We start from the raw sequence: 17,787 nt of genomic DNA on the forward strand, positions 1-17,787 counted from the left end.
GAATATACCTACCTAGTTACTACCTACCTAACAATAGTTATTTGTTTTCCTGAGTGTTTTATGAATAATTCGCTAGAAAAATCACACTTGAAGACATAATATTACGCCATTTAAATTGTTATTCTCATGATTACAAAATCTAACGGCACTTCTCAAGCTGAAATCCATTAACTCTTACGCTATAGAGCGTGCAAAAGATAATAAAAAACATCATAATATTATGTATACTAATATTATAAAGCTGAAAACTTTGTTTGCTTGAGCGCGATAATCTCAGGAACCACGGGTCCGATTTGAAAAATTCTTTCGGTGCTAGATAGCCTATTTATCGAGGAAGGCTATAGGCGGTTTACATCATACTAAGACGAAAGACAATGCGGGTAAAACCGCGAGGCACAGCTAGTTATTGATAACTAGATTTCCGCCCGCGGCTTCGCCCGCGTTTGCAAAGGAAAACCCGCATAGTTCCCGTTCCCGTGGGATTTCCGGGATAAAAACTATCCTATGTGTTAATCCAAGTTACCCTCTATATGTGTGCTAAATTTCATTGTAATCGGTTCAGTAGTTTTTACGCGAAAGAGTAACAAACATCCATACATCCATACATCCTTACAAACTTTCGCCTTTATAATATATATTAGATCTTGTAAACGCAACACTCATTTTGTCACAATCGGGCAAAACAAACATTGAACAATCAGGATTCGGGATCTACCAATTTTATACGTTTCCTTGTAAACAATAGTTTCTCTTGACCCAGGTACCTAAATTTTTCCATCTATCTATCGAATACACGGGAACGGATGCACAATAAAGGATGTTTCGTCATCTAAAAGCGAATGGAGGTCGATTAAAGCGTATAGCCACTTTTTCTTTGTTTCACAAGTCATTATTCTATTATAACTGTTGATTTAACGGTGTTTTTGCATTGTTGAATAGTTACAGTATAATTTAGAAAAAAAAACAGCAATTTAGTTCGCATGCCTAACGTTATTTTGATTCACTGACCTGCCCAAAATTACGCTTTTTACCGATTGTTTTTTTTTCTAAAGAGTAATAATTGAGGTTTACCTAGAATAAACTTTATTGAAGAGGTTGTATTGGTAGCGTACCTATGTAAAAGCACAGAATACATAATAGTAGCTAAACGCTACAGAACGGACACTCTCCGCCTCCCGCCAAAATTAAACACCTCACCTCACCCCGCACGATCAGACTAAAAATGGTCCACATTTTTCTGCAAGGACGATACGCAACGAAGATTGTCAACATTAATCAAATTGACTTAAAGTAATTTTATTATTTTGAATTTGTGATTATCGTTTTTCGTAGAAAATGGTTAGGTATTGTGCTGTTTACGGATGTATTTCATCAGAAAAGCGCGAAATTTTTTTACGCTAGTCACAAAAGTGCCAACCATAAAGCGTTAACACACACATTTGCAGTCTCTACAGCGTGACTGTCAAAACGGTAATTTTGTATGGAGTGTCCGGGGTGAGGTAAAAGATATTTAAATAATGGTCCTATAGTATCGATAGTAGAAAAATATACCCTCATCTTTAAATTAGATTCAATTTTTTGAAAGGCTGATTTCAATGTTATGGGTAGCTATTAAAATTGATTCATCTAATTAACAAATGAGGGTATCTTATTAAACTACTAATATTATAAAGATGAAGAGTTTGTTTGAACGCGCTAATCTCAAGAACTACTGGTCCGATTTGAAAAATTCTTTCGGTGTTTGATAGCCCATTTATCGAGGAAGGTTATAGGTTATTTATCATCACGCTAAGATCAACAGAAGCGGGGCCACGCGGGTGAACGCGGATCGCAGCTAGTTAAACTATATATAGGCTTTATTTCCACATGGAAAAGAAATAGGTGATAAATTCTTAGGGGTCGGTTTTAAAACTGAATGAGGAACTAATAAGGATTCATAAAATATAATAAATATCATCACTGCTTTGTTGTTTAAATTTTAATATACAATTCGATTAGGATATAGTTAGGTTGGTCGCGGAAGAATTCTAACAAATACCCGCGGCCCCATCATTAAAGCGGCTCGACGGAACACAGTGGGGTTTTAGTCGGTAAGAATCCGCCATAACCCACGGCTCCTTCCCCGGGGGCCGTGGGTATCTTTGGAAGATTTCCCCACTATAAAAAAAAAGGATATAGTTAGGTTATTAGGTTATAATATATCATCAGCAGTAGCTATCAAATTTATGAATCACTAGATTTCCGCCCGCGGCTTCGCCCGCGTTTTCAAAGGAAAACCCGCATAGTTCCCGTTCCCGTGGGATTTCCGGGATAAAAAATATACTATGTGTTAATCCAAGTTACCCTCTATATGTGTGCTAAATTTCATTGTAATCGGTTCAGTAGAATTTGCGTGAAATAGTAACAAACTCACACACACATCCTCACAAACTTTTGCATTTATAATATTAGTAGGATGACAGTAGTACCCACCTCAACGCTTCGCTTATGAGGCGTGCAATAGGATTCTTAATTAGATTCGAAAATTCTCATATTATAAGGTTTTTGTTCAATTCTCAAACGAAAGACTCCGATTGTTATTGGTCCTACAATGGTCATTGTTTAAATTAATTTTCTTTATTAATTCGATGGGCTTAGAATGCCGATGTTGCTTTTATATACTTAGGTAGATACATAAGATTAAGTATACATTTCCATATAGTGTGCAATAAAGTGTTAAATAAATAAATAATTAGATATTAGTCCTAAAATAGTGATTTTAGTTTTAGGGACAAGTAGGTGATCACTGATCAGCCTTCTGTGCCCTGCCAAACCGAGACATTTTTTTTTTCTTCGTCTCCACCGGTAATTGAACCCAGGACCCCTCGGCTCTACGCTCACGCGTCAATCACTGTACCAAGGAGGCGGTCTTTCTGCATAGTACAGCTGACAAAATTAGTCCTCCCTACAGCAATTTATCATCCCCTAAAGGTCGCTATTTCTATAAAAATACAGTCAATATTTGCCCCACCTTGAAACCGTGAGTCGTGGCAATCAAACTAATATACCTTAGTATTACTATAGTATACTATGTATAGCTTACACACGCGATATTACCGTTTTAACTTTTAGTAAATGAAAGAAAACTGATCCCCTGTGCAATTTTGTTTAGACTAGGTTGTCGCGTGGTTTTTCTCGCGTGCAACTTACGTTATTGGTTTAGGATTTTTAATTCAGTGTTAAAATAAAATGTAGCCTGTAGTTCTGGGGGTTACCATGCCTTAAAACAGTAAATATTCTTTTTAGTGCGGAAATATTACAGCGCTATTAGGTGATGAACTTCGTGGAAATGCTTTAAGATGTCATGGTCCTACTGATCTCTTTTAATAATTTCATAAATATAGATCGAGTGATATGAAAGAGTATAGATAGATAGATATATGATCTCAATTAAATATTCATTTCTCAGTTACGTCAATAAGGAGGGTTATTGAACCTTAAATACGTAATGTTGTTTTAGTTTATTGTTTACGAGATATTTGCGATTAACAATTTGTATGAGAAAGATAAACTAAAAATATGAAAGTACGCATGTATTATTATGTAGGTACTGTACCTATCATGTTTAAAACGTTCTTACCGATTTTGACAATATTTATTATTTACTACATCCATACTAATATTATAAATGCGAAAGTAACTCTGTCTGTCTGTCTGTTACTCAATCACGCCTAAACTACTGAACCAATATTCATGAAATTTGGTATGGAGATATTTTGATACCCGAGAAAGGACATAGGCTACTTTTTATCCCGGTAAAATGACGCAATCTCGGAAGTCCCACGGGAACGGGAACTATGCGGGTTTTTCTTTGACTGCGCGGGCGAAGCCGCGGGCGGAAACCTAGTCAATACATAAAGCAAGATTACGCTACACCGTGCCGGGGACGGGCCGTGCCTGAGCCGGGAAACGAATGAAACAATATTCATATTATAGTCCGAGAAAATTAGCGGAAATAAATCGTAAGTAGTTTTGAAAATCGCTACACTTATTCCTTGACATGTCCAGATGATCATATCTACAGTCCTCCAGGGTGAGTTAAGGGTGTAGGGGGTTCAAAGGACCCTTTTTAGATTTTTGATCATTTGATAAAAACTGAGAATCACTTCATACAAAAAGTATACAATAATATTTGATCGAGCACGGGGCACGGCCCGGTCGCGACATGGTGTAGCGTATAGCATGCTTTAGAAGTTTAAACTTTGAAGAAATTATTTACCATCTGAGGTGATTCCAAGCGTCTTCGACAAGGAAATCTTCAAAAAAAGGTCATATAAATATCTTAAAGGCCGGCAACATATTCGCGGTGCCCCTGACAACGCGAAGGCGGCGGGCATCACTTTCCATCAGGTGACCTGCCTGCTCGCTTGCCCGCTTAACGATAAAAAAAAATCTATTGAACACGAAAAAAATATACCTAAAGCTCTTGCCGTTTCTAATATCAACAGTAATATAGGAAACAGCTGTATCGCGATAACGTGAAAGAAGCCGCGGGCTAAGATGTAGCGTAGTTTATCATAAAATTTAAGTACATGACACCAATGTACAAATTATTGCAATTAAGATAAACTCATTTTCTTTGTAATTCGGCGTCCATCTGTCTGACCGCTCTGTTTTGATATGTTTTATTTACTGGCTAGTGTTGTATTGGTGTCGATGGAATGGAAAATTATCGATCGAAATGTTAAAACTGCGCAATGGATTTTGATGGAGTTTTTTTAATAGATAGAGTAATTCAAGAGGAAGGTTTTAGTACATATATAATTTAGAAAGAAAGAAAGAAAGAAAAGACATTTAATTCATTTATTAGGTTTTGGATAAAGCGGGCGAAGTCATGAGCGGAAAGCTAGTAGGTAATACGTAGTATATTATTATTAGTCTGTGGTAATACATAGTGTAAAAATAAAATTGCAATATAAATAACGTAGCGTGATGATATATAGCCTATGGCCTTCCTCTATAAATGGGCTATCTAACACCGAAATAATTTTTCAAATCGGACCAGTAGTTCCTGAGATTAGCGTGTTCAAACAAACAACTCTTCAGCTTTATAATATTAGTATAGATATACCTATATTCTGTGAAGTATTGTAATTTGTAGTATTAGCAAGTGAATGCAAAAATGATAAAATCCAAAGGACTAAGGTCGCATACATATAGCCAAGGTTTTAGATAATGCGTTTTTAATTTCGCTTTGTATGTATATATATATATATATATATATATATATATATGTATGTGTGTATGCTGATGACTTTGAACACAATTGTGGTTTACTTTTAAATTCTTTGGTGTAGCGGTTATGTCTTGAACTTTGAGAGGCCTTGCGTTTGATACCCAAAAGAGGAAAATTATTTTTGGTATTTTTAATGTGAAATATTTGCAAGTTAAAATGAATTCGATTCAAAAGCTCTTCTGAAAGAAGTCTAATTGCATAAGTATATAGTTAAGTAATATTTTTTTCGTACAATGAGATATTAATTGTTTTTGATATTCTAATTAGTTGTTGTACCTTTTTTTTAAAGTAGATAAAATTGTTTAGTAGGTATTATTATAATCACACAGGTTTTAGAATGTTTCGCAGAAAGGATACTAATAAATATTTATTAAGAAATTGTCAGGATGTGAAAGTTGTAGAGTTGTAATTATGTGGAGCACGTACATTTTATATTATCAGATAAAACTATAGTACTATACTAAGACCTAAGAAAAAAGTTAAGCAAATGTGTAGTTCTAACAAAACGAAATATCATGTTATTCTATGTCGTCGTTACTAGTAGTCCGGGATACATCGCCCATTTTTGCAAGTGATTACTATCAAGCTAATTTTTCGTGAGTAGCTTTATTTTGATGAGATGCCCAATAATTTCATGTACGAAACTCTCGATTGTGGTAGCTACCAGAGGAAACAAGGATAAAATATTTTGATTTGATGGTTCTCAAATATTAATTACTAACTGAATGTTTTTTTTTTGTTCAATCTAAAGATAATTATCTAAATTATTCGAAAAAATATTTGTCCTACAAAATCTATGGTTTGATCAAAGAGTCCCCCTTTCCAATGTGTATCGATAACGAAGTCATCATAAATGATTACTAACCAGCTGATTTTTTTATTTTCACTTATTTAATACTTATATAATTCAACAGACATATTGTCCTACAAATTGCGTAATAAATATTTGAGAACCGTCAAATCAAAAATTTTTATCCTTGTTATCTCTGTAAGCTACCACAATCGAGAGTTTCGTACATGAAATTATTGGGCATCTCATCAAAATAAAGCTACTCACGAAAAATTAGCTTGATAGTAATCACTTGCAAAAATGGGCGATGTATCCCGGACTATAGGTTACCTTGTTGAATTTTGTTGAACTGTCAAATGTTGCCTATTAAATTGGCTCGACTATAAGACATAGAACTTTTGGTTTTAAATATATTACAAAAATTAATGTTTGTCTGTATGTCCTTTATATAATCGTAAACTATGCATTTGGTCATGTGATGATCTTTTCTGATTTTACAAGAACCATAAGCGAAGCCGTAGCCGTGGCTTGTTTAAATTTTATTTGAGATATGTATTTAAGTTAGGTATTTTTTATAAAATTGTGTTGTTTTTTGGTGCAATTTTATTGAGTTTAAACGACTTTCAAAATAGGAAGATAAACTTTATATATTTTAAATAACTATTAAACGATATAGCAGTTAATAGTAGGAATGAAAAAAAATTCTTTGACTAACAGAAAGATATTGGCTATATTTTTATCCCGGGGCATCCCAGGCAAAGTCGGGGCAATACGCTAGTTACTTAATGTTAATATAATATTACCAAGATATTACCCCTTTAAAACATTGTTTAAAACTAATTATCTTATCGAAATTCCACGTATCACTTTGACGTATCGAACAATTGGACAACCCTTATCATAACCGCTCCCTTTGATGTTGTTTACGATAAATAGAATATAATTAATTAATTTAATGAATGTAGGTATAATATAAGGAATCAATACGTCAAGCGTCAATCAATTTTATCTAGTGAGGCTTCCGTCTTTGAAGATCTGTGTCAACATAGATAGGGGAATTATGTCATTTGTTGTGAAAAGGTTGGTAGAAAAAAAGTTTGCTGAAGTTTGTCATCATGTTTTATAAAAGTACTAGCTGTTCCCCGCGGTTTCACCCGCACTGCTCCGCTCGTGTTGGTCTTTGCGTGATGATATATAGCCTATAGCTTCCCTCGGTAAATGGGCTATCAAAATTTTAAAGTTCGTCACGCAATGCAACTTAGCATTGTGTTATGTTATTGGTATGATTGTATCTGACTAGACTATTAAATGTAATAGCAGCTATAGGGTGACCTTTGAATAAACAAATAGGTAAGTCTAGGATGCATCTTCTACTTCTAAAATGACATTTCTGCCTTGCCTCTAATTAAGTAATTTATCAGATGCTAATTTGTTACCGTCTAAAATCTAAATCATAATTAAATAACAATAATCTATGAACTATCCTAATCTGTATTTTTAAAGCAATTCAACTAGAAGCGATTAAATTATAAATAAACTAGCTTCGCCCGTTTTGTCTATAACCTAATAAATTATGTATATACTAAAACCTTCTTGAATCACTCTATCTATTAAAAAAACCGCATCAAAATCCGTTGTTTGGTTTGAAAGATTAAAGCATGTATAGGGACATAGGGACAGAGAAAGCGACTTTGTTTTATACTATGTAGGTAGTGATAACGATTTACGTTATTATAACACAATTTATTTTCGATAGGTAACTTTTTTTATACCTATTACGTATTATGTTGTTCATCGATCCGTTTTATACAAATATAATATTTAAATATAATTATACGATTGGCAGGCAATTTTTTGATTAGATAATAATTGATTGAAATAATTTAATTTAAATGAATTGAGAGCTTTCTGTCGTTTTGAGAAGGACAATATCTGTCATTAACGTGATATCTGTCGTAACGACAATATCGTGACAATGTCGTGACGTTAACGACAATATCTGTCGTAAATTCTGTCGTTTTTTGGGTAAAAAAAGTCAAATAAGAAGGAACTTTTGGAAAGTAAAATTTTGATTACATTGTGATTATAGCCCTACTTTTATAGGTAGGTATTCTATGCCTTTTATTTCATCGATACAATTCTGAATAAAGCTCGATCTCTTAATAAAATATTTACGAATTAATTCAAATTTCTTAATGCACATTTTTTCAAGTTATTTTTAAATGTCGTTTAATTCTATTTTCTATATATTTAAGTTTATTCTTATTGGGTTTTGTCGTTATTATCCAATATCAATAACTAAAAAGTTCGAGAATTAAAAATAACGTAATATTACACAATTTAAAACAGATAATAATATTATTAAACACACCCGATCCTGACCAAACCTTGGCCTTTGCGACAAAAATCTTGAAAAAGTACGTGAAGTCGAGTCAAGTTCATGCATAATACAAATACGTAATAATATTATCGACAAATCGTGTGTTACATCACTAGAAATTATCGTAATTGTTGTTGGACAATGTTGTTTGATGACCTAGCCTCGTTTGTTGCGAGTTTATGCATAAGTGTGCCATTTTAATGTGGGTTATGTTTTTGTTTGTTTGTGGAATAATTCTGGATAGGGTTTAAGGTGTTTTGTTCATGAATATATAGTGTTGTAGTTGTGCTGTTTGTTAGTATGTCTGTCTTTACCATGATTGTTGATTTACGTAGGTAGATGTCTGAGTTATATTTTTGAAGTTTAAGTGTACGTAAATGATGTATTGTTTTGTTTTCATTTGTTAATTGTGTTTATTTTTTGGTAAGTTTACCTTACTTTCTGTAATTTCTTGAATTTATTGCTGAAAATTACGACCAAAGTCATTAAATCTTTCATCTTTTCATGTGACTTATATAATATATTCTGCAAAATATTTTTGTTCTAGGTTGAATGTGACTGTATGTAATTAATGTGTAATCAGTTTAATACTGAACTAATTATATGTACCCAATATCGTTAGTAGGTATTTGTATTTGACATATTAAACAAAATATTTTCGTGATATGGTCAACACGTCTGCAGGTCTAAGGAATATGTTATTAGTATTTATTTCTAAGCTATATTGTTTTGCCTCTTGACTCACTATTGCATAACCCAGTCCATTTTATCACGCCACGGAGCTACGTATTCTTAATTATTCGACGTACAACACTCCTACTGTATAGAGTACGGGAAAATTTCGAGTGTAAAACTGTGCAGTGACTATTAGTGCTAAAATGGATACAGGTAAAGTGTGTTCTATTCTGTATGTATTAAGGTGCATTTTTCTTTTACTGTGCTTTTTTAGTGTAAGTGAATTTTCAGTGTCATTCTTTGAGTAAATTAGGTGATATGTGCTTTATTGTTTAGGGTTTAAGGTACATTTTTCTTTTATTTCCTTCTTGTTTCAAATGCGAGTGTAAGTGCATTTTCAGTTGGGTTAATTTCGAATGGATTATGTATTATATGCTGTTGATTTAAGGTAGGTTTTTGCACGTTGTGTTTTAGTCTTCGTGAATTTTCACGTGATTTGTTAGTGTGTGTTTGGGTGTACGTATGCAAGTAAACATGGTATACATAGGTGTTAAGATACATTATTACAATTTACATGTTTAGCCGTCATTCAACGGCATGCAAAGTACCTAATACATTATTGATTATATACATTTTACGTGCCACATCTTTCAATTATAATAATTATAATAATTAACATTTATGGTCAAAAAATTCTTTTATGCTATAAAAACAATTTAAGATCAACCATTTCTTTAGATTATTTTTATATACATTATGGTTAATTTATAGTGAAAAAATGTATGGTGATTTAAAAGACAGTGGAAAATAGATTATGATTCTTATTCTTTGCTTGTTGAAGTGCATTTTGCATTGTTTATTATGCTTTTTCCGGGTTTAGGAAGCTTCGAAGGAAAGTTTTGATAATTTTTTAAACATTAAATTATGAACTGTTTTCGAAATATTGTATTCGTTTTTGTGATTAATATCGATTAATTTTGTTTGTACCATTTGATGATTTGTTTTGAGTTTATTTTCCGGATTTGTGTAGTTAGTTAAATCAGTGATAATATAAGCAATAAACCAAGATTAAAGTTCTGGATCATTTCCCTGTATTTACAATAATATATCTTTGGTCTACTGACATGACCCCACTTGGCAAAAAATATTCTTAACAAGTATCTTCCGACAAACTTTGCCTGTTTAAATAGCTTGTTTAATTTTCATATTGACTGGGAAAGTTATTTTTTTTTCTGGGAAAATCTTCTTTATGATTATAAACATATAAATGTAGGAAAGGAACTCTGAGATCGATGGATAATTTGATTTACTTCTTAATATTATGCGTAGACGGTAATAAAATTATTATTTTATCTGTGTTTTGACTATTCAAAAGTGCTTAACGGACTAGTTGATTAAATAAATGTTTGAATTTGAGTATTTAAATGTAATAAAATAGGTATAGGTTATAGGTAGCTGGTAACCTAGGCGGTGGGGGTACAAGGCCTAGCTACCCCTGCCGCCGAAGGCGAACGGTGGCCACCGTTGGGTTTTAGTGGGTATGGTTTTTGCGAGTCCCACATACCCCCTCATACAGAAAAACTGTAGAGGGGGATGCGTAAGTGCATTACCCAACGGAAAAAAAAAATAAAAATAATTTGGAAAATCCAAAAGTGCACGCCTCATATTTTTTTTTTAATAAATATTTATTAATTATTATTTTTGTTTATTTAATAACAATTAAACCACATCGAATCAGACCCTGAAAAATGAAAGGGTTCTATTCCTGAGCATACTCAAGCGTAAGAGAAAAAAAAAGACTCGATTAGTAAAGTATTTCGGTCGCTATCGTGTTAACAAGAAAAAGGATCCGCACATACAGACACACGGACGTCCAAGACAGAACTTTTTTAAACTGTTTTTTAACTAGTTTAAATAACAAAAATGACATCAAAAATATCATGAACGTTAAAAATAGTGTTTTTTCTTAATATGTGTGTGTATGTATTATCTTACAAGTGCAATGTATGATACATAAAGACATTTTAAGTTTGAAAAATCAGATGTTTTGCGCGAAGTGACAGTAGTACCCACCTCAACGCTTCGCTTATGAGGCGTGCAATAGGTAGCTGGTAACCTACTATCTGAATTTTGTATATTATGAATTATGATAACAAGACACCGCGGCAACATCAAACGTTATTGTACTAATTACTAAGTAATGAGTATACACGCACTATATGAACTTAAAACATAATTATAATATGGGGTCAGATATATTTTTAGTTCTTACTAGCTTCCGCCCGCGGCTTCGCCCGCGTGGTGTTTTGATAAAAGGTAGCCTATGTTCTTTCTCAGGGTCTAAACTCTAAAGATTGTCTGTGCCAAATTTCATCAAAATCAGTTGAGAGGTTTAAGCGGGAAAGCGTAACAGACAGACAGACAGAGTTATATTAGTAGGGATAACCCTTCGGGGATGTACTCATAAAAATACCTGAAACGGGTATTTTTACAAATTATCCTGCCATAATATAGGTAATATGGTATATCCAACTTGATAAATTATAATTGAATCTAATTGATAATCTTAATTACTGCATTGTCTATGAACGGGAAATCTTGTAAATCCCAATTAAAAACAATAATCTTATATATAAAAATGAATCGCAAAATGTGTTGGTAAGCGCATAACTCGAGAACGGCTGAACCGATTTCGATAATTCTTTTTTTATTATATTCCTTGAAGTACGAGGATGGTTTTTACGTAGAGAAAACGTAAATATGTACCACGGGCGAAGCCGGGGCGGACCGCTAGTAAATTATATTTTCCATACTTTTCAAATACAACGTAGTTCTGTTTCTTAATTCGCGAGTGACAGTCGTGTTGTGATTCAAGATTTTTTGTTTATTTTTTATTTCATGATATGAATGTGAGTTTTTATTTCGTTTTGATAAGAAGAAGATTGAGACAGTGACGTTGTTTATGACATAAGAGCTAGCGCGCAAGAGCAACTTTTGTCTCCGCAACTATTGCACGCCTCATAAGCGAAGCGTTGAGGTGGGTACTACTGTCACTTCGCGCAAAACATCTGATTTTTCAAACTTAAAATGTCTTTATGTATCATACATTGCACTTGTAAGATAATACATACACACACATATTAAGAAAAAACACTATTTTTAACGTTCATGATATTTTTGATGTCATTTTTGTTATTTAAACTAGTTAAAAAACAGTTTAAAAAAGTTCTGTCTTGGACGTCCGTGTGTCTGTATGTGCGGATCCTTTTTCTTGTTAACACGATAGCGACCGAAATACTTTACTAATCGAGTCTTTTTTTTTCTCTTACGCTTGAGTATGCTCAGGAATAGAACCCTTTCATTTTTCAGGGTCTGATTCGATGTGGTTTAATTGTTATTAAATAAACAAAAATAATAATTAATAAATATTTATTAAAAAAAATTATGAGGCGTGCACTTTTGGATTTTCCAAATTATTTTGTCTCTCCCATCAACCCTATGGGGAGTTGCGTCGCTACGTGCGCGCACTTTCTTACTAGCCCATAGAGTTGATGGGAGAGACAAAATAGTTGCAGAGACAAAGTTGCTCGTGCGCGCTAGCTCTTATGTTAAAAATATGTTATGACGATTCAAAAGTGCTTCTAGAAGTGTAATTGAATAAAAAAATGTAAGTTTGAGTTCGTTCGCTCCTAAAGGGATATTATTTATCATTTCTGCACCCCTTCTAGAGCTTGAACGCGTTATTTAGCCTATAACATGTTAAAAATTATTTTGCTGATTCAGAATAATAAGAAAATAAGAAGATCATGAAATTATTCTATCACCAATCCTTGATAAGTGTACAAAGTTTGAATTAAATCTGACCGTTTATAGTGGGTCAAAAACGAGTCTAAACGTACAAACTTACAAACGTACAGGTGAAGCCATTAAAAGCGTATTTTTAACACGCCAATAATTCCTGAAACTTTTCCGCTTCATAACAAACATGTAAAGATATAAATTAATAGATAATGGACTATCTTCTACATAGCTTCTTCAGAATGCCCTCCACGTATCGCAATAATCTTCTTTATATATAAAAATGAATCGCAAAATGTGTTGGTAAGCGCATAACTCGAGAACGGCAGAACCGATTTCGATAATTCTTTTTTTATTATATTCCTTGAAGTACGAGGATGGTTCTTATGTAGAGAAAACGTAAATATTATGTACCACGGGCGAAGCCGGGGCGGACCGCTAGTCTTCTTTATATATAAAAATGAATCGCAAAATGTGTTGGTAAGCGCATAACTCGAGAACGGCTGAACCGATTTCGATAATTCTTTTTTTATTATATTCCTTGAAGTACGAGGATGGTTTTTATGTAGAGAAAACGTAAATATGTACCACGGGCGAAGCCGGGGCGGACCGCTAGTATACATATATTATTATTTTATTGTTGTTTTCATATTATACAATGTTAATTCGTCAAATATATTGAGAAAGGCAAGATAGATTAATGAATTTGAGACGTGATTTAGTCTATAGATATAGGTAATTGTTTAATGATTTTTACTTTATTTCATTATTGGATCATCGTATTTTATACATATATTCATCATATTTTAGACTAGTTAAAAATTAATATCAGTATTTGATATCAAGTCAAATAAAAACACGTAAGCATTGTTTTGTTTTAAAATAGTTTAAATATTGATAAGAATGAAAATACTTGACTATTATTAATTTGGAAGGTTATGTTTCAATAACGTAATATTGGCTGGATTAATTTGGATGTGATTTAAGTCCTGCAGTAGGTATATACTGTTATTTTAATACTTTTGTAGTAAAAAATCTTAAATATCTTCAATGTAAAGATGCGTTCTGCTGACCCAAATTGTTGTAAGGTCGTATTTATTATGTGAATGGAATATTATCATTTGTTTTATATTTGATAAGCTAGTACGTGGGAGATTTGTCGTTTTTTTTTTGTGTACATTATTTTGATACGCTACGTCTTAGGCCTCCCCCACATTGAACGTAGGCCGAGCGTACGCGTTTCCTGAGCGTGCTGCCGGCGTCGGCGCGGCGCGGACGTCGCGTCAGCGCGCCGTCTGTGGGGCGCGGGCGTCGCGCCATCGAACGCTACGCAAGCGCTGCGCAAGCGCCGCGCCGACGCGACGTCGCGTCTAAAGCACTCGGCCGCCCGCGCCGTGCCCCTCGCACTCATGGAAAGTGTGCGGGGGGCACGGGCGGCCGAACGCCCATGGAACGCGACGTAAGCGCGGCGTCTGCGCGGCGTTCACGCAGCGCCCGCGCGGCGCTGGACAACGCGTAGCCCGCGCCCCACAGACGGCGCGCTGACGCGACGTCCGCGCCGCGCCGACGCCGGCAGCACGCTCAGGAAACGTGTACGCTCGGCCTACGCCCAATGTGGGGGAGGCCATAGGATAGACGCTTGTTTCTTGCTGGATTTTTAACGGTTTAAAACGTAGATTTACTAGCTGTCCGTGCAAACATTCATCATCATATAAAATATAAATCATCATCATCACCATCATCATCAGCCCATATACGTTCCCACTGCTGGGACACGGGCCTCCTATGAGGGTACAGGCCATCCACCACGCTGGCCAAGTGCAGGTTGGCAAATGTCACATGTCGTCGAACAAACATTGTTCTGCCTAAATCTTATCACTTTAGGGGATGAAAAATAGATGTTGTCCGATTCTCAGACCTATCCGATTCGCACACTACATGAGAATCGGTCAAGCCGTTTCGGAGGTGTTTGAAAACTTTGGCTGGCCAATATGTTCTATTTAGTTTATCTGTCAGTAAACATGATAAATAATGTACATGTCTTTCTTTCTATTACCTACTAAATGAGGGCGGTCATTAACTAATTAAAATTTATATAAACAATACAATAATTAATATAAACAAATATAAAACACAAACAAATTAGTTTAAGCTGATTACAGTGTCATAGTGTAAAGTTTTATTTTATAAGGCTATTAGCTATCTGTTTGTCAAACGGCATCAATAACTGTGCGGCAGTGATATTAAAAATATTCCATGGAATCGGTGCGTTTTCTGGGTTGATAAATAAACAGTTCAACCAGTTTAATTGTTTATTCGTGGTAGGGACATAAATCTAAAGAGATTTATGAGCTTTGTTACTAGTTAAGAGCACGAAAATGTATAAAAGCATATGAGTACGATAGTATTAGTATCGGCCATTCATGGTAAACATTTGTTTAGTAACAAAATTGAATCAACAGTAGCTCAAATGTTTTCCATGAATACATGACTATTGTGGCTCTTTCCTCTAACATTTTTTTATAGTTCATGCAGTCTATCATGTCCTATATTTTTTGTGTATTTTTATGCTAAATCATCGATGTACAGCTGCTAATGACTTAATAAATAAATAAATAAAATAGGGTTTAAAGGGTTTCAAATTTTAATATTAACTTTCCAACTGCATATATCACGCAAGTGAAAACAATCCATACTAATATTATAAATGCGAAAGTAACTCTGTCTGTCTGTCTGTTACTCAATCACGCCTTAACTACTGAACCAATTTGCATGAAATTTAGTATAGAGATATTTTGATACCCAAGAAAGGACATAGGCTACTTTTTACCCCGGGAAATAGGATAGGTTTTATCCCGGAAATCCCACGGGAACGGGAACTATGCGGGTTTTTCATTACTGCGCGAGCGAAGCTGCGGGTGGAAAGCTAGTTTGTAATAATTTAAGCTACTATAGATTTAACCAGTGTTTTCTTGTTTCAGTTAAACCGTCTAATGACGGAGATATACGAGACCGTCACTGCCGCCTGCAAAATGGACGAAAACAAGCCGGGCAGCTTTCCGACTGATGCTTCAGATTCTACTAGTGAAGGTTAGTGTGCTATGTCCCATAGCCCCTTGTACTATGGGGTAAATCTATACTATTATTATAAAGCTGAAGAGTTTGTTTGTTTGAACGCGCTAATCTCAGGAACTACTGTTCCGATTAGAAAAACTCTTTCGGTGTTAAATAGCCCATTTATCGAGGAAGGTTATCGGCTATATATCATCACCCTAAGACCAACAGGAGCGGAGCAATGCGGGTGAAACCGCGAGGCACAGCTAGTGCATTATATTTGTGTTTACTTGATAAACATCAAGTTCAAAATAGCCAAAACATTGATAGTGTCCTAAAATATATCCACTTTGTCCCATGGCCTTTTTTGGGGCTGATGCATTTTATGTAAATTTCCCTGATAGTATAAACGACAATTTCAAAATACTGAAAAAATAGATAAAGGCCCTAAAAATAAGTGCAGTCGGATTCTACTACTGTATATGATTTTACTGTTTATCATGTTGGGGTATGGGGCAGATATAATTCATGCATGTTTCACTTAAATATAAGTCGAGAAGTTCTACTTTAAGATTTATTGCAAGTAAAATTATTGAAAACGTTCTTATTGATTTTCTTTTCATGAAATCATATTTGTGTTAAACTGGGACTGTTTTGGTATTGTATACTGCTTTCGATTAAGTTTATGATATAGTTATTTTCGTTTAACTTAATTAATATATATATCTTTATGAAGCTCGATATAGAGTATGTAATGTTCTTATCTATATTTTATTTTAATTACAGAGTCCGTAAAGCTAACGCGTAGTCTAACAGAGAAACGCAAGAACTACGTGCGTCGGGTGTCCTCCAGGGTAGCGTACTTGGACCAGAAGAATGTCAAGACGCGTTTTCGACACCAAACGTCCGTGTGTTCATACAAATCGGAGGTCATAGACAATCCGTACTCCACGTTCCGATCGTGGAAGAGTTTTCGAACGTCGCAGAACAATTTGAATCTGGCGCGCGATATGTCCATAGACAGCCAGGATTTGACAGACGCGAATGGGTTGTCTATGGCCGGGAGTATAGACAATTTGAGTATAGATGAGAAGACGGGGTGCGTGGATATTGGTCTGCCGTTTGAGCCGAGAGAAAGGGGCTTGTTTAATGTGTGTCTGCTTGTTGGACTGAATTATATGAGCGGCCAGGCGTATGTGAAAAGCGTGTTTCCTAATCAGGTGGGTTTTAATACTGTTCATTTATGTATGGCTAACTTTACCCGGACGTATGATCGAATTGATCGATCGATCGACTTTTCAAGCGTTATTAAATGAATTTAATTATTATTTTCTCTTCACATTTGTAGATGTGTTATGTAAATATACATTTTTTTTAAAGTAGTTAAAATAAATTTCTATATTGCAATCCTTAATTGCTTACTTGTAATCAATCTTCTATGTTTATCAGATTTTTGAAAAAAAGAATTGCCAATTTTAGTCAAAATTTACAGTTTTCTAACAAGAAATGAAGATCCTTATCATCCATGTTTCCTCCGTGGTGAAAAAAATAATTTTTTTAATGAATAAAAAAATCACGAAATGTTTTTATTTCTTATTAAATACCTACCTTAAAATAAGCTATCATTCTTCTATTTACAATATCAGAAAATCCTTCATAGATTTTTATATCAAACAAGCGGTCCGCCCCGGCTTCGCCCGTGGTACCTACATGTTTAAACTATCCTATCTCTCAAGTTGTATCGAACTGTGGTGTGCGAATTTTATTATAATCGGTTAAGTGGCTTAGGAGTCAATTGAGGACAAACATTGTGAC

At 34.4% G+C, this 17,787-nt stretch overlaps 1 protein-coding gene across 3 annotated transcripts in view; it reads left to right on the top strand.

Moving 5' to 3' along the window:
* Positions 1-17,787, top strand: part of LOC149475457 (uncharacterized) — a 252,747-nt gene that overhangs the window by 45,686 nt on the left and 189,274 nt on the right. For all 3 annotated transcript variants that reach the window (XR_016318058.1, XR_016318057.1, XM_089713330.1), the window contains exons 3-4: positions 15,900-16,008; positions 16,759-17,192. Coding sequence is in view for 1 of the 3 variants with exons in the window: in XM_089713330.1 (XP_089569456.1) it covers positions 15,900-16,008; positions 16,759-17,192 (543 nt within the window). In the remaining 2 variants the exon portion in view is untranslated. The remainder of the gene's footprint in view (positions 1-15,899; positions 16,009-16,758; positions 17,193-17,787) is intronic.

This window comes from Colias philodice, chromosome 30 (genome assembly GCF_061535455.1).
Source record: "Colias philodice isolate Cphi_HAF_F1 chromosome 30, ilColPhil1 Martin Lab GWU primary, whole genome shotgun sequence".
Lineage (NCBI taxonomy): Eukaryota > Metazoa > Arthropoda > Insecta > Lepidoptera > Pieridae > Colias > Colias philodice.